This window comes from Hipposideros armiger, unplaced genomic scaffold (genome assembly GCF_001890085.2).
Source record: "Hipposideros armiger isolate ML-2016 unplaced genomic scaffold, ASM189008v1 scaffold_135, whole genome shotgun sequence".
Lineage (NCBI taxonomy): Eukaryota > Metazoa > Chordata > Mammalia > Chiroptera > Hipposideridae > Hipposideros > Hipposideros armiger.
Genome location: NW_017731485.1, coordinates 3099762 through 3117711, shown reverse-complemented (window position 1 = coordinate 3117711; position 17950 = coordinate 3099762). Strand labels below are relative to the sequence as shown.

Here is a 17950-nt window from a genome sequence, read left to right as displayed (position 1 = left end):
TCTGTCCATTTTTCACTTCAAAACAAAATTCACACAATGGAATATTACTCAGCCATAAACAAGGAGTGAAGTACCGATTCACATAACAACACAGACACACCTTGAAAGCATCGTGCCGAGTGAAAAAAAGCCAGACAGAAAATGCCACCTGTTACCTGATTCTATTTACGGGAAATGCACAGAGAAGGAAAGTCCATAGAGGCAGAAGGTGGGTGAGTGGTTGCCACGGGTTAGAGAGAGGGAGGCCTGGGGTTTCCTTCTGGGGTGATGAAAATGTTCCAGAATTAGAGAATGCTGGTGGCTGTACAACTCTGTGAATTTGCGAAAAACCACTAAACTGTGTAGTTGAAAAGGGCGAATCTTAATGGTTTGTGAATTTTATCTCAATTTTCTTTAAAAGGAAGCTTAACATTATAAGACTTTTAGAACTGGAAGGGACTTTACAGGTGCCTTAGTGTCTAATTACCAAATCGAGAGAGAAAAAAAGAGAGAGAGAGAGAGAGAGAGAGAGAGAGAGAGAGATCAGTCTCAGGAGGCAGAATGAGTTAGCTAAGGTCACAGAGCTGGTCGGTCACAGAGCCACGCCCCAGCCCTGGGCTCCTGTCCTCCAGCCCAGGGAACCATGACTGAAGTACAGCTTCACAAGAGAACATCCACCCTGGAAGGGAGCAGCAGGTACGGAAGTCCGTATGTTGAAGGTTTACTGTGACAGGCAAACAAGATAAAGGTGGCTCCATTTTCTCACATATATGTATGTTTATGTGTGTGTGTGTATCATGGATTCTTTATTTTAGGTTTTCTGCCTTTCTTATAAACTTACAGCAATGTTTTATTTGGCTTCGTTATATTTAACCCCTCCCCCACCCCGCCCCCAACACACACACTCAAAAGATGAGCCATGTCAGATGTCCCCAGTTTCGAAGATGGAATATCCTGCTTTCAATGGCAATAGTGGCTGAGTCCCCGGGGTGAGCCAGTTTGTCCTATGCAGCCCTGGGACACATGCTAGAGCACGAGGCAAGAGGAAGAAGAAGCGAAACTGGCCCCCACTGTTTCTCACAATCAGCTTCCAGAAGGGTCTGGTGGCAGAAGAGACCCAAGGCATTGGCTCGGCCACAGCTTTGGATTCTGGGTGGATTGACTTTAATCCTCCCCGGTGGCTTCATGTCGCTTTCTTAGAACCTGCCAGACAATTAGGGGCCCACACGCTCTTCGTGTCTCCTGGTGGCCAGGTCTCTCTGCTCCCTTTCCTACTGGGCAGGGCCTGGTTCCAGCAAGCTTGTTTGTCAGGTGACTCAAAAAGGCTGTAATTATACCATCATCTGTCACAGTGATTCTCAGCCCTGGCTCTGCCTCCGAGTCACTGGGGAGCATCTGGGCACTCCCACCGTCAGGCCCCATGCCCACAGACTCTGATCCAGCCAGCCTGGGTGGGGGCCAGGCATCTGCACTTCAAAACTCCATAGGTGACTCTGATGTGCAGCTCAGCTGAGCAACTCTGGTTTATCCTCTCGAAACACTGCAAACAGGGCGGGAAGCAATAGGCTTCAAGGCCCAACAGGAGAATGGCTACTCGATGGGCGAAGCACCTGATTTAAATGGCCACTAAAATGACTCTATGACATAGTGGAGAAAAACATTGGTGATAGGATGTTAAGGGAACAAAACAAAACAAAAAAGCACGATGCAAACAGCAACCATGCTATGATTGTAATAACATAAAAGTATCCACATGGTGTAGAGAGACAGGCTGGAAGGAAAATTGAAAAATCAAATAGGTGTTAAAGTTGACTTCTTCAAAAATTCTTCCATATGTGTTATTACTGCTAAGTCATTTGTATAATGAAAAACATTATCATTAAAAATGACCCCTGTGGCTGAGCAGGGCTGTGTGAGAGACGTGCACGCTGATGAAACATCGCCAAGTCTGCAGACACTCAGGCATCGCTTATTTTCCTCATCAGGGGAAAAAGAAACGATTCATCAGCTTCACAGGAATGGACCCCATTTAAGCCGACCGTTGTACTTGTGAAGCAAGCGACTGGGGCCCGAGTCTTTCTCGGCCGTCCCCCAATCTCCGTCTGGATTCCCCTGGCATTGCTGAGCACGCTCCCATATTATCTTGTTTCTAGGGGGGCGAGGAGGTTAGATGAAACCAGCCGTCCTCGCATGGGGAAGGACTGTAGCCCTGAGAGGTTCAGGAAGCTTCAGAGAAACTCGAGTGAGCCCAGGTTTCTTCTTCTCCCAGCAGTTTCCTCCCCTCCTGACTCACCACCAGGACGTTGCTCCCAGTCCAGGGATGGGATGGCAGAGCACGACACCTCACCCTGCACGCCGAAACCTGAGGTGGCTGTTTATTCCCCAGGAAGGGGGTGTGGTGGGTCACCTCCTTGTAAGCCTCACACTGCCTCTTCCCGCATTCCTGCTGTTCCAGCAACGTCCAGTGACAATGCAGAGCAGCATTCCAGTCGTGAGGCTGCCTTTACCAAACAGGCAGGTCCATTTGGCACAGGGTGAAGAACTTCTATTTTAGAGAAGAGTTGACATGGGCCATTAAGCTCTGACTGTGTGCTGGACACGTGCTGCCAGTTTAAGCCTTTTCCTCTTAGCATCCCCATTTTGCAGGTGAGGCAACTGGGTAAAGACTGAGCCCTGAGGTGCCCGGTTCTAGGGCAGAACCAGGGAGGGGCCGCAAATCCATGCACCTCCTGGAGCCAGGCCAGCGACGGGCACATGGGAAGTGGGCTGGCTGGGGCTTTGTCTAGCCAACGCCATCGGGGAAACCCAGGTCCAATGTTGCCAGAACGCTTGGGGGATTTTTTTGTTGTTGTTCTAAGAAAAGCTGAAACTTCAGAAATTCCACTTGAAATCTCTTGATGTTTAAACACGGATTATTATTCCAAGATTAAGTAAAAAGGCTGTGTGTATCACAGATCCTGTGTGCTCCGTAGCTGCCAGCTTGCGATTCTGGAATCATGCTCAGATTGCAAGGGCTTTGGAACCAGACAGCTATGGGTGTGAAGGCTGATTTCATCACCTGGTAGCTTCGTGACCTTGGACGAGCCGTTTCCGTTCTTGGGCCAGGATGTCCTCATGTGTAAACTGGGAAGGGTACCGCTGGCCTTAGAGGACTCTTAGGATGCTACGGGGTGATGCAGCCCAAGCAGAGGGGAACATAGTCTCCGGGGGAAGGGATTTTGTCTGTCTTGTCCAGTTCTCTTTTCCTACTGCCTAGAAAAGTGCCAGCACATAATGGGTATTCCGTAAACACTTGTTAAAGGAAGGAACATGGAGAAAACACCACAGTAAGTAGTAGCTATTATCATCATCCTGTCCTAGGATGGCTGATCTCCTGCTGGGTTATGGTTCTGGGTGCCGGGTGCTTGCCATCTTTGGGGTCCCACTGGTCTCCTGCCTGTGCCACCAGGACGATGAGTGAGCAAGCCTCTCTCACCCAAGGCACTCACGGTGTGACTCTGAGACCAGGACTGGGTCCGAGGGCATCTAGGAGAGCCCAGGTCTCAGGACTCACTGGAGAAGAGCCAGTCGGGAAGCCTGTCACTTTTAGGAAGTGCCCCATTATTTATTCATCCTAGAAGCCAGACACAGGCTACTTCCGTTCAAGGTCTTGTTGGAAGAATGGTCCAAAGAATGTTCTAGCTGCTAAGTGAGAGCGCAGGGACAAGCACCTTACATAAGTGCCACGATCGCGGGTTCTAATCCCTCTAACTAGTTGTGCCACCCTGGGAAGTCCTTTCACCCATGGGTGACCCTCAGTGACCTGACTTTCAGTACTGATATCTGTCATTCCTACATCCAAGGCAGCCGTGATACTCAAGCAAACTGTACTTGAAAGTGCTTTGAGAAATACGTAACATCGCATGAATGTTCATCAGATTCTCTTCTAATAGCTGAAGGCAGGTGAAGCTCATCCCAGGACTATTCTTCTTTAGTAGAAGAATCTCCTTCCAATGGGGTACTCTGGGATCAACAGTCTGTCATGTGACAAATATTTATTCCACCCCCAGTGACATGCCAGGCACATTTGAGCAAAACCATGATGGAGGAGAAGACACGCAAAATCGAATCTGGAGGAAAAGCGTTCTAGGCAGAGGGAACAGTCAGTGCAAAGGCCCTGGGGTGTGAGTGGACCCTGTGCTTGTTTAAGGAACATGGAAAAGGCCTGTAGGGGCAGAGCAGAGTGAATGAGGGAAAAGTCACAAGAGATGAGGTAGGCCATGACTCTGAGTGAGAGGAGAGTATTTGGAAAACAGTAATGCTTCCTGGACAGAACCAGGTGTCAGAAAGACTTGCTTCGTCACTCGCTAGTTGTCTCCCCTTTTCAAGCCTCTCTTTTCTCATGGGCATGACCACACACACTCTGCAGAACTGCGTCAGGCTGTAGTGACACCAGGGACCAGCCCGGAAGACACTGGCTCCTCCTATCCCTCCCGCTCTCTGTACCTTGATTCCTTGAGCAATAGCAGCGGCAGCGTTGGCTTCTTTTTCATCGGCCTGCACCAGGAGCTTCTTGGCATCGGCTTCTTTCGTTTCCTTTTCAATTTTCACCATCATCTTGGCGGTCTCCTCAGAGGTGAGGATGAGCTGGGGTTGGAGGGCGGTCAGCTCGACTTGCATGACTGCCACCTTGCAAAGGGAGAGGGGTGGGAGGGTGCAGGGTCAGCCATGTCGGTGCAGCGACAGAGTCGAAACCATTCTCCAACCCATGACATATGCAGGAAATACAATAGTGATTTTAACATGGGGGGGTTTTGTTGGCTGGAGTTTACCTCTTTGATCTTTCAATACTTAGCAGCTGAGTTCCTACAATGTATTGTAGTTATGAGGCACTGCGCTAGGCACTAGGCATATAATGGTCAACTTAGAAAATTTTAAAAAGGAATTCATTCCTCCTTTGTTAGCCCACATTGTATTGTTGGGGGCATGGAGATATAGAACAAAAACCAAGTGAGGGGGGAAAAATCCCACATTTCTTTTTTTTTAATTGGCGAACAGTGTGTTTCTCCAGGACCCATCAGCTCCAAGTCAAGTAGTTGTTTCAATCTAGTTGTGGAGGGCGCAGCTCAGTGGCCCATGTGGGAATCGAACCGGCAATCTTGGTGTTATGAGCACTGCGCTCTAACCAACTGAGCTAACCGGCCGCCCCCACATTTTTTTTAAGGCTGTGAAGGACACATATATATGGCTTAGATACTTGGAACAGAAGGAACATTCAAGGCCATTTTTTCCACCAGTCTGATGCTCTCTCAAGCATTCCTGCCAAGTAATTTTCTGGCCACCATTTGAACACCTCTAATGATGGGAAGCTCACCATCTATCAGGGGAGATGTGCCATTTTCAGACAACTAAATGCATTATTAGATTTTCCTGAGGAAGAGCTTGGACTTACCCGATGCGGTTTTCCCCGTTGGTCCTGTCTGCCTTCTCAGGTGGCTCAGGTGCTTATTTGAAGAGGGTTTCACGACCTCTTACCCTGCACCCAGCATGCCCATATGAGAGGAGCGCCATATGCTGGCGTGGCTGGGAACACAGGCCCTGAGGTCATGCCCACCTGAGTCTCTGCTCTGGCCCCACCACTAGCAGTGGCTACTCACGCAGCTGCGTGCTGCTGGGCCAGTCACCTGGCCGCTGGGTCTTGGTTTCTGTGTGTGACACGGAGATGATACCAGTGCTTTCTTATACACCGCGCTGGGCATGGGTAGGGCTCAAGGAACATTAACTGCTCAGGTCTTGTGTGGCTCAGGGCCTCGCGCTGCTCCTGGCAACACAGTCTGCTCACCCTTTTCAACATCTTTCTAAACATGCAGGGCCCTGGGTGGGACCCAGCAGCCCCAGGAGCAGGGGGTGGAGGGACACCCCGACGTGGCTTCCGTCCCGTGCTACGGTGCTCCCTCAGCTGCAGGTAGACCTACTGTAAACCACTCAGTGGCCTCAGACCTTTCCGGGTGCTGAAAACTCATGTCTAACATGGCTCTCATTTTTAGCTGGTTTGCCAAGTGGCTCCAAGCACACATGAATTACTAATTCATACACCAGGCATTTTGTACTTGTGTCGGCTCACTGAACCTTCCTAATGGCCCTAGGAAGTCAAGACTGTTATCACCTTTTTAACAGAAGAGAAAACTGAAGGCCCCAGAGCTTCAAGGTTCTATAGCTGGGTAGCTGGAGAGCCGGGGTTTGAGCCCAGGGCGGTCCGACTCTGCAAAGTCCTGCTTTTCACCTCTGCCCATCCTGCCCAGCTCCCACTGACAGCAGCCAGGGCCAGGGCTGGGGTGAGGCGAGTGAGGCGCACCCCTAGGGAACAAAGTTTAAGGGGGAACCCAAAAATTCAGTACTCAAGATAAATAGTATTTTTAGTGCAATGTTTGAAATCTAAACTAATGCAAAAAAAAAATCCATGATGAATAACATATCAAAATCATGAATAAAGACAGAATCCCATTGGGCCAGGTTTTGGCTGAGGCAAGTGAGGCGACTTTCACAAAGGCAGGGTCAGATGCTGTCTTTCTGGGGGGGCGCTCCCTGAATGCTGAACAAGTGGCTTGCAGCACCCACTGAGACCTGCCCTGCTCTGCTCCGCAGTGCTCACCTGGGAAGCTGCGAAGCTGAGTTTCTGCAGGCCCGTCAGGTAGCGGTTCCTCATTGTATCAACCTCCTGCCTCTTCCTCTGCAACAGCGTCTTGAAGGTGAGGATCAACTCAAGGTATGAGGTGGGGGTGACGTAATTGTGTCTGCGGAGCGTGTTGTAATAATCCAGCGACAGCTCCTTCACACTCTCCTGGAAATACTTGCACATGGAGATGACCCTAAGAAGGACATGAGGACACACAGGCGGTTAGGCAGGCCCAGAGGTCTGGCTCAGCTCTGGTTACAGTGAGGATGTGAGAAGACCCACTGAGTGTTGCCTGTGGGGAGCCCGCATTCTTGGAAGCAGGTCAACAGAGCTGCAAGAAAGTTTGGGGAGGCACATTTCATACCAGAATGATCCCTGATCACTTTGGTGAATCACAGGGACTTCAGCAGGAGTTCTGAATCTTGGGCAGTCTGATGAGGCCTCTGGACTTTGCAGAATAATGTTTTTGTTTGTTTTTTTTCTTTTCACTTTTAAAGCCTATTTTAATTTGATAATCAAGAAATAACATCTAATTTTAAATTGCATTATTAAAATATTGAGCTGAAAAATTTTTAAGATTTACTGACCAAATAATTTTCTTGGTTTCTCAATTGTCAGTCCATGCATTATTTGTTGTATTTTTTTAAAATTACTTTTTATTGTGAAATACACATTTTTTAGAATTAGTTTCAGCTGTACAACACAGTGCAATAGTTATACTTTTTACCCCTCGAGCTGACAACCCCCCTCCCCTGCAGAATAATTTTTTTAAATGAATAAAGTGAAATACATAGGATTACAAAGAAAAACAATTATGCTGAAGTAGTTTTCAAAATATTTTAAAAACTAAATGTTTTATAGTAATGTATGTGCTTTTAATCAATGCATGAAATCGGGGTCAGCAAACCTTTTTCTGGAAAGGGCCAGAATGTAAACAGTCTGGGCTTTGTGAGCCACACGGTTTCTGTAGCAACTACTCAGCTCTGACGTTGTAGTGTGAAAAAAGAGCATGGGTGCAATAAAACTTTATTTACAAAAACAGGCTGTGAACTGCCCTTGGCCCATGGGTCATAGTTGGTTGACTGCTGCAGTAAATACAAAGATTGGGCAGTGGGTCTAAAAGCCACCATCGTTTTGAAGGAAATTATATATATATCTGTAATGACTGAATGAGTTATACAAATAACCGTGATTCCTACTGGTAACAAAGTCACAGGTCCTGCTAATCCTATGGGGTTTACTGCCAACATTCATCACGGAAGGAAATGCAAAATACCAGGTGGATGTCAGCAACAACGAAGGTGTAATTTTTCCCCATTTACATTCAATGACCCTCTGAATTCTATTCATAATAAGCTTATAGATCCAGGTTAAGGGGCTTCTGAACTACAAAACAAAGTTCAAAGTTCTTAAAATAGAATTTAAAGCCACTGCCTCCTTCTCCATTTTCCATTCATCCATTTAGTAAGCAGTAGTTGGACCTACTACGTGCCAGGCATCTGCTGAGCACTAAGGATATAGAGGCAGGTGACGTGACCTCTGCCTTCATGGGGCACCAGGGTGGTTGACATTCTCATTCTTTCCCTTCCTCTAGCTTTTTCTTTTGGTTTTCGTATACCTGTGCTTTATACATAAAAGAGTGGTTTTCTTTTTCACCCTCAGGAGAATCAGCTTTCATCCCTTTGGCAGTGATATCGCCTTGATGAGAACGATTGTCAAAGAGTATCGAAATAGCCTTATTATTATATCCAGGTTCTCACAGCTACAATATCAGTGCATCTCCAGGACAACTCTGAACAAAAAAATTTTATTCTTCTGAACAAAAAAAAAAATTGTATTCTTTTTCAGAGGAGGTATTTATTAAATATCTAACTAAATATGATTTAAGATTATAAGATATTTTTTATATCTAAATTGAGAAATTTTAAAACAACAAGAAGAGAGCCAATATCGGGATTTTTTTCCATTTGGAATCTTTGGCTGGGGCACTCACTCACATGCAGCCAATACTTACTCTGACCGAATATGGTCATCCAGCTCCACATCTTCCAGAAACTTGTTAGCTACCAACTCCAGGGCGTCTGTGGGCCAGGACTGGAACCAATCGATCGTACAGCAATTGATCAGGGAAGGGAACATCCGCAGGCGGTTCCGAAAGGCGTCCCCAACTGGGCTCATGGCTAATGGAAAACAGACTGCGTCAGCGTCCCGTCTCCAAGACAAGGACGCCCAAGGAAGCAGGAAGGTCCTGCCAAAGATTCTGGTGGGCAGGGGGTGGGGAGGGGCTGCCATGTTTCCTGCTGGTACCCCAGGCGTGTCACTAGCATAGATAGTCATGATGAGTGCCTGGAAGGCACAGGGGAATCATGGGATATTTTCACTAGGCTTTGTGATGGGAATTCAGCGTACTACAATGGCCTTCCGACTGGTCTCCCATGCCCATGACTGTCACTTCCAGGTCCTTCAGGTCACTTTGCCAGAGTGGTTTGAGCCCTGTGATCCACCTATTCTATTCATGCTGACTCAGACAGGAGGGAGCCATAGATGCCTCATACACGGCTACTTACAGAAGCTACTGGGGGGAGGGGGCGGGACATCCGGCCCCATCTCCATCCAACCACAAATCTGGGGTTCTCTATCCCAAATTTCATTTATTGTTTCATTTAGACTCAATGTGGTAAGAGAACGCATGATGCCCAGGTAGACATGTGAGAAGGCCAGTGTGAGCAAGGAACAGAGAGGAAGGGGAAGCTTGGTCTGAGATGAGCATGGAGAGGACAGCGACAGGCTAGGAACTTGGGTCTTTATCCTAATAGAAAGCAGTTTAAATGTTTTAATATGTGTGTGTGTGTGTGTGTGTGTGTGTGTGTGTACACAACGATCATATCTGCAATACATGAAAAAAACACCCCATCCTGGCTCAGAGGAACAGAAAGGTCTGGAATAGACAAGAGTGGACGCAGAATAGTTAGAAGGTTGCAGAGGCGAGGACTGGGTGACACGAGGTGGCTTAGCCAATGTGAAGGCAGTGGAGAGGGAGAAAAGTAGGTGGCTATGAGATAAAGCCAGGAGGTAGAAACGGACAGGACATGGTAACGAGAGGGCAGGATTCGACACAACCCCTAGGTTTCTGGCTAGACAGGAAATGTCATCCACAGGGAGAAGGTTCCCAGGGGTTGTTCCGTGAGGCCACCTGGGTAATGCACTAAAAGGAAGGACAGGGTTCAGAGGAGAATCCAGAGAGCTGAGGCGCGCAGAACAGGTTTAAAAGAGTGGGTCAGGAGACTGGAAGTTTCCATAGGAATTCCAGGCACCGACCCCTGGGCAAGAGCCTTGGCTGGGTTAATCCTCAGACCATAGTAAGAGGCCTGGGCTTGGGGAACCAAGGAGACCCCAAAACACTCAGAGGAAAAGGGAAAAACCAAGTTTGCTGCTTCTTACCAAGGACAATGTGCAGGTTCTTTTTCACCCTCTCGATGAAGAAGTTGTACATCGAAAGAGGCGTGACTTCGATCTTCCTACCCTCGGTCCTGGCAGCCGTCTGCATCTTCTCCACCAGGTCGGCCTTCTCGTCGGCAGGGAAGATGTTGGGCACGTCGCCCGTGTTTAGAAGCATGTTGATGTCCTCGATGAAGGACTCGTCCTGGATCTGGTTGTCAGCGAAGAGGAACACGGTGCTCTTGGTGGCCACGCCCACCTGCAGCATGACCTTCTTCAGGTCCTCCCGCCACTCACTGCCCGAGTAGCTCTTGGTGATCTCAATCTGGTACAGCTCGTACGCATTCATGAACGCGGACAGTTTGCTGGCGCTCTGCCGCCCGCTGCCCCCAATGCCCACCAGGAGCAGGTGGCCTTTGTTCTGCTTCAGGACCCTGCAGATCCTGGAGATGTGCTCAATGGCGAACCTGAACATGACCAAGGACATGGGGGCCTTGCTGACATTGTTGAACTCTTCCAGGTAGTACTCCATGACCACTGTCAGCTGCTTCAGGTCAGTGATCTCATCGTAGATTTTCGGGTCACTTTCTGGTTTGAAGTAATCTCCAAAGAAGAGGCTACGGACGTTGTCATCAACGATCTTTCCCGTGGGCGACAGGTGGACAAGGACCTATGGGACAGATAAGTCTCAGCCAGGCACTCAGCTGGGATGGCAGTGGGAGGCGTAGAGGAAAGAGAACAGGAGATTCTGCTTGTTTCCTCTGAGCACGTTCTCCAAAGTCATGGTTCATTAACAGCAGGGTGGGTGGGGGACAACCAGAACCATGATACGTAGATCTGATGGCTGTAAAGACTAATGAAAGGACATTTGAGAAGAGTGTGAAGCTCTGCTTGCTAAGGAGTTGAAACACTGGTGGTCAGATTGTAAGATCCCCAGAGGGGTGGTCAAAGGATGGCCCCATTTTCTAATGTCCTTGCTCCTTGACCAAACAGAGGCACCATCCCCACCCCATGCCTAGAGCAGGGGTGTCTTAGGTACGTGCTCTTTCTGATATTAGAAGCTGGCAGTGCTTCTGCCTTTGGCCTCTGGATGCAACATGTAACACTTTTGCAGGTTTTCTATGGAAAAATCACAGTTTCTTAAAAACAGGTCTAGAACTAGACGATGATTCAAATGTACAGGCTTAAAATAACGTGTCTTGTATCGAACGGGAGAAAAAATTTACGAATGGGAAACTCTGACAATCTTTCACTTGGGCTTTACCAGGGACTCAACCAAACCATGAAAATTCTTGGTTCATTTCTCAACTCACAAATTCATTTGACCCTGAAAATGTATTTGAAGTTCATTAGAAACAATAACATCACATCGTAAACCACTTTGAATGGATCCAAACTCATAAGTTACTAGGAAAGGGAAGCATAACTGGGCCAAGTATCACATCACCACATCAAGTAACTCGTTGACTCAATACTGTCTCCTGAGATTCAGGGAGCAGAGCCGAGTCTCCACCAGGAAGGGAGACTGAAGCCTGAGACTAACTGGTCAAATATTTGGGACCATTTCTGATGCCACATGATCACAGGGTCTGGCTGACCTTCTCCACGGTCTGCTTGAAGCAACTGGAAGTGGTTTCCTTCATCATGTTGAAGAAGACCTGTCTGTCCTCGTCGTCAATCAGACGGTCATAGAAGACCCGATAAATCTCGTGGATCCAAAGCCGGATAAGTTTTTCGAAGTCCTGAAAATACAGAGTTGGTCATTTGAATGAATGGAAGAGAGTGCTTGAGGTGGTAATTCTCAGATAGTTTCTAAATCCTGTGGTTGGTGTGAAAATGAAACGAGATCATGCTTCTAAATACTCAACACAATGCCTGCCATAGATTAAATGCACACTAAGGGTTAGCCATTACTATTTTCATTGTATGATCTATGTAGCCAAGGGTATTGCTGAGTGATCTTGGTAACAAAAATGACAGTGGCTGACCTGTAGGTGGGTGTGAGGGCAGAGCAGTACCCCTTGGATCACTCGTGCGAAGTCCCGCAGGTTAAAGACATAATGTGACTTGGAGGGAGTTGGCAAGAAGTTCTCCACTGCAGCTTTATAAATCGTCATCGTAGCCTGTACCAGCATCCTTCCAAACCTTGGGAGGAAGGGGAAGGCAGGCCAGTCACAGAGGGGCCAGGACTGAGAACCCCAGGCCAACATCCTGGAAGACACCGGAACCTCTTACCTGAGGAACATCACGTCAAACCCTTTCCCAAAATGCCAGTCAGCAATCGAACTGAAAATCTTGGTTAAAATGTCATCCTCAAAGGCGTGGATGGAGATGATATTCAGATGGCGAGTGAATCGTCCTGGAAACACGCACACACGTGAGAATGCACACACATGCACTCTTACCTCCTGGGCCCAGGGATTCTGGGATACAGGAGAGCTGGGTTTCCCTCTGCCTTAATGTTCTAGAGCTGTGCTGCCCAATATGGCAGCCTCCAGCCACATGTGTCTGCTTACACTTAAATTAATTACGTGAAATAGCATTAAAAATTTATTTCCTCAGTCTCACTAGCCACATTTCTAGAGCTTAAGAGTAACGTGTGGCTAGCTGCTATTGTATTCACAGGGCAGATCAGACATCCTCCAGGACTGCAGTTCTGTGAACAGCACCAGTCTTGAGCTCAAACTTGTTTTTAAAAGATAAAGGCAATACGTGATCATCGTAAAATAGTCAAACAATTCAGAAATACTTTTACAGAGAGTGATCATAGCCTTTCACTTACCTCCCACAAACCAAATCCATTCTTTCCCCCAAATTAACCATGATTAATTTGGTATCCTTACATACCTATCTATATCTATATCTATGTATTTAACAGTATGTATGTGTGTATATTGAAATGTAGTTTATAGTCATTTTGGTAATCTGAAACCCATTTTCTAGTAGAGGTCTGAGAATCTAGTAAAAAAAAATCTGCGTTCTTGCACGTTGATAACTGTTTTCCTTTTAGGTCAGTTTTGCTGGCTGTAAAATTCTTGACTCTCATTTTATTTCCTTGAGTATCTTAAATATGTTATTCTATTTTCTCTGGCATTGCAGTTGAAAAGTCTTAAGATAATCTAATTTCTCTTATAAATCATACGCTCTTTTTGCCTAAATGCCCAAAAGGCTTCTTTCTTTAAAGTCCAGTAATTGTACTAGTATATGTTTTCATAGCAATCATTTTTGAGTCTGTATTCTTAGATATATAATATACCAAATAAGATCACCATGTCCATTTTCCTTATTTTACAGATGACAAAGATAAATGCCAGAGGGGACAGGAAGGTCACAGAATCATAAGTTTGGAAGTGGTACTAAGATTCTCAGGCAAGGATGTACGTCAGAATAAAAATACAGGTCCTTGACTGATGAAGTTGTACGTGAAGCAAAATCTACCCCCGAATTATGAGATGACAGGGTGGGGATCATATTTGTTTGCTTGTTTGCTATTATTACGCTTAGGCCACTTTGGGTTAGTTTTTCTCTCTCTGGGAATCTGACGCACTGTAACAAACACAATAGTCGTGCATCCCTGATTGAGAACCTCTGATCTAGCCCCCCTCCTAGAACACACACTAGCCACCTTTTCGTCGGAGACTCTCTGTTCCTCTAACCAAAGGCTCCTCTCTTTTCATCTTACAATCCTATTTCCACAACTGCCAACAGGAAGTCTTCGGGTGCCACTCCCTGGGGCTAACCCAAACCCATCGGGCTACAGCCTAAACACTTTCCTCCACCCTCCATCAGCACAGAGCTCTGGACCAACCCTCCATCCATGAAGGTGGTCTGGGTCTGCCGGGGAACAAAGAGGAATGAACTTCTCTCTCACGTACCAGTAATGTCATTCCTTCCTCCACCGGGGGGGCCCATGGCTGTCACCAGCAGCACATCCACGATGTCCAGCTTGGTGGTGTCCTTCTTGTCAAACCAGTAACCGTGGTCAACCCATTGCCTCAGGAGCTCGATGGGGGGCTGGGCCCCATACACCTCTTTGGCTGGCATGTTGAGGTCATCTGGGGAAAGAAGCCAGGGCCACGCATTGTAAGTTTATGGGATCCTCTGCTCTCACAGGAGGTGACTAATGACTATTGCCTCCACGGGAGAGTACATGCCCAGTTGTCCAATCCCATTCCAGGCCAGGCTCAGCCAGCAGACACTCGGGCCATATGAGAAGAGGTTTTCCTGGGTTCTGGAATCGCCTGCCTAACTGTCCATTGTGACTTTAAGGATGCACGAACTGGCATCAACAAATAGGTGTTTATTTTTTCCCATTCTCTCAACTAAAATATACTCATTGTCTACTATGTGCTGGACATTTTGATAACCTCCAGGTTATGACAGTGAGAAAGACAGTCAGACTCCCAGCCAGAAGGGTACTTAATTCGAACAGCAGGTAACAGCTGAACTTCAATGTTGCGGAGCAAGGATTTGGAATGGGTGTTTTGAGGAGTGAAGCCAACATCGCAAGAATAGATTGTGACTTTCTCGAGGGCAGGAACTGACTTTCCCCAATAGCGTGTCACCCAGTCTCTGTACATTGAAGGTGCTCAACAAAATGAAAACCTTTTCATTTTTCTCCAACGAACATTGACTGAATGCCCAGTTTGTGTCAGGTAACAAGTTAGGAGTTTTCCACTTATTATCTCATTTAATCCAAATAAAGACTTTGTAAGGAAGATAGTATTATTAATACCTTTATGTTAGAGGCAAGGAACTGAGGGTCATGGACAGTTAAGTCACAATGTGCTTAGGGTTAAAGGTGAGATGTGAATCTAGATCTGTTTGGCTGCAAAGTTAAAACTGTTTTTGGATATACCTTAAAAATAGGAAGGGAGAACAGGTTAGAGAAAAGGAGATAGGGAGAAAGGGAAAATAAAATAAAATAGGGTCTCTGCCTTTAAAGAACTGATGTTAGCTGGCAAGGTTGTAAATACATGCAATATTCACTATCAATCATACATTTTAAAGACGAGGAGATAACCCAGAAGAGTAGGGCATTACTATTACTAAATGAGAAGAGAATTCTAGGTTAGTCAGCAGTAAGATAGCAGAAAATGTATTTGGCACCAAGAAACCTGGGTTTGGGCCACAGCTCCAGGATTTTCTAGATGTTTGACTCTGAACAGGGAATTTAACCTTCTGGTGCTTCAATTAACTGACTAATGACATGATAATAATGGTTAATAACCTCACAGGGTTGTGAGGCTCACCTGAAATAAATGAGGGAGTGCTTTATAAACAGCTAAAATCCTGGGAAAATTCTATGTGCTTATTTCACAAATATTTATGTAGCAACTACCGGGTTTCTTCATCTACTCTTAACAAAGTTATCTGACACAAAATAGAGTAAGGGTCTTATCACAAAAGGTATGTTGCTTTTGGAGGTGTGAGGGGGAAAACATCCCAATCCCCTTCTGGAAGTGCTTCTCCCTACAAGGGGACCTGGCGTGATGTAGGGGTTCAGCTTCATCTCAGGAGAAACTGGGAGCCTACCTCAGGCAAAAGGCCTCATCGTGCCTTACTTACATTTGACATATTATGCTTGGTCAATAAATACTTGGTAATGAAAAGAGGAGGGAAAAAAAGGCAAAATTGGGGCGGCCGGTTAGCTCAGGTGGTTAGAGTGCAGTGCTCATAACACCAAGGTTGCCGGTTCGATCCCCACATGGGCCACTGAGCTGCGCCCTCCACAACTAGATTGAAACAACTACTTGACTTAGAGCTGATGGGTCCTGGAACAACACACTGTTCCCCAACAAAAAATAAATAAAATAAGTAAATTAAAGAAAGAAAGAAAGAAAGAAAGAAAGAAAGAAAGAAAGAAAGAAAGAAAGAAAGAAAGAAATAAAGAAAGAAAGAAAGAAAAGAAAAGGCAAAATTGAAGAAAGAAAAGGAGGGAGAGAGGGAAGGATGAAATACTAAATTATATTAACCAGAAATATTTTATCTCGAAGAGAGAAAATAGTGTCCCTACAGAGGGAGGTTCCGTCTCGCTGCGGCCTGGAGTGGGAGAACCTGGCTGTGTCCAGATCCAGGTCGATGCCTTACCCACAAATACCACTGCCTTCCTCCCGATGGGAGGCCCAAAGAGGCCCTTCCGCCGTCGATCCAGCTTGGACATGATGATATCCTGCGTCTGGTTGGCGGAGGTCCTGGCGGAGAAATTGATGAAGCTGGGCAGGTAGGTATTTTTGGGAAGGTGGAGAAGGAAGTTGTTGGTGATGGCTGATTTGCCCGTGCCGGTGGGTCCCACAAACAGCATTGGAATCTCATGGTCCACGTAGGTTTTTAGGAAGAAGGACTGTCGGGCCGTCTCCACGGTGGGGATGATGAGTTCTGAGACCTGTACCACGGAGACATGGGACAGCCTTGATACCGGGCCCAGGACGCAGGGGCCTGGCACTCAGAAGGCCCAGGTCCAGCCTCACTACCCACTCAGCTCCACCCCTTACTGTCTGTTTGACCTTGAGGGGGTATTTACTCTGCAGGGGCCTCAGGTTCTTCATCTGTGAAGTGGGATAATAATGGCAGCTGGTTCCCTGAGCGGTTTGAGGGATTAAATGCGGTCATGCGTGTACAGATGGGCATCATTGTCCCGGTTTTGCAGATGAGGAAACGGAGGCCCAGAGCTCTTCTCCAACACAAGTGGAAATGTGGGATGCGAATCCCAGCTTGTCTGATGCTGAAGTCTATATTCTTAACCATTGAACTCTCATGTTGTAAACACCAGTTACAATAAGTGTGGGTCCATAGCGGCTGCCCACTGAGACCACTGATCGGAGCCAACCTGCTGGCCCCCATGCACCACCTCTACTGCGTGGCTGAGGCCGGTTGGGTGTGACCTCAACCCCTGTTCCCTGTGCTTGTTCCTGATCTGCTTTTCCCAACACTCAGGTTCCTGGTTCTCAGACCTACTTCCTCTTACCCCCTTTTCCAATATGGGGATTGCACCACTTTTCCTGGCATTCCAACCCCAGTGGACTCGAAGGGCTCCTGGAATCCCTATTACGTTCGGCAGAACGACTCTGGCCCTGTGTAGGCTGCTAGACAAGGGCTCGGCTTCTTCCGATAAGGACGATTAAAGGTAAGAGAGTGGACAGGGCCTGCAGTGGACAGGAAGGGCATCACTAGGTGTTGAGCTGAGGATGGTTTGCCTGTATCGCCCCCTGCAGTCTTCCCAGGGGCCCTCTGAGGCAGGCGTATTATTAGCTCAAGTTCAGATGCAAACAGCTGAGGCAGGAGGGTTGCTGGCTCAACTGTCCGCAGCCACGTAGCGGGGAGTGAAGCAAAACCAGGTGCAAGATGCCTATTTTGGCACAAAGACTGGGAATTTAAAGCAAGTTGGGTTCCATAGGTTTTATTGTCAGGGACTAGAATAACTGTTTGACAAGGGAAGATTCTCAGCAGAACCGAACATATTTTCTGCATTGGACTCTTTTTATGTGTATGAATCCAACAAGGTTTCAAACCACTGGAGTTCACATGACTGAACTCTTAAAGGAAAATGGAAATTTAGGATCTCAGTGCTGGGGGTTCCTTCACACACGCAGCACTGCGCCCCCCCTTCCTCCATGTACCCTGAACCCAGCACACAGTCACCCCTGCTGTCACCACAGCTGTGGTCCTGCCTGAGGTCTGACCTGGTTGTCAACATTCCCCCTTTCCCATCCACCATCTATCACTCCATCTGGGGCCTGAACCATCTGCAGCCACCCCCAGAAAGGTAAATTACGCCCACGAGATGCCACCTAGATCCACTAAATGGGTCCCTTGTTCTAGAATCCATGCTCTTAAAGGCTCAACCCAGCTCATGTTTGAACCTTTTTCTAAAGAAAG

At 47.1% G+C, this 17950-nt stretch overlaps 1 protein-coding gene across 1 annotated transcript in view; it reads right to left on the bottom strand.

The window, feature by feature from the left end:
• Positions 1-17950, bottom strand: part of DNAH3 (dynein axonemal heavy chain 3) — a 127899-nt gene that overhangs the window by 27631 nt on the left and 82318 nt on the right. Inside the window, exons 42-50 of the mRNA XM_019649817.1 lie at positions 16163-16457; positions 13948-14127; positions 12308-12431; positions 12061-12217; positions 11671-11814; positions 10076-10742; positions 8649-8814; positions 6611-6827; positions 4465-4647 (exon numbers count right to left, since the gene is read on the bottom strand). Coding sequence (XP_019505362.1) covers positions 4465-4647; positions 6611-6827; positions 8649-8814; positions 10076-10742; positions 11671-11814; positions 12061-12217; positions 12308-12431; positions 13948-14127; positions 16163-16457 — 2133 coding nt within the window. The remainder of the gene's footprint in view (positions 1-4464; positions 4648-6610; positions 6828-8648; positions 8815-10075; positions 10743-11670; positions 11815-12060; positions 12218-12307; positions 12432-13947; positions 14128-16162; positions 16458-17950) is intronic.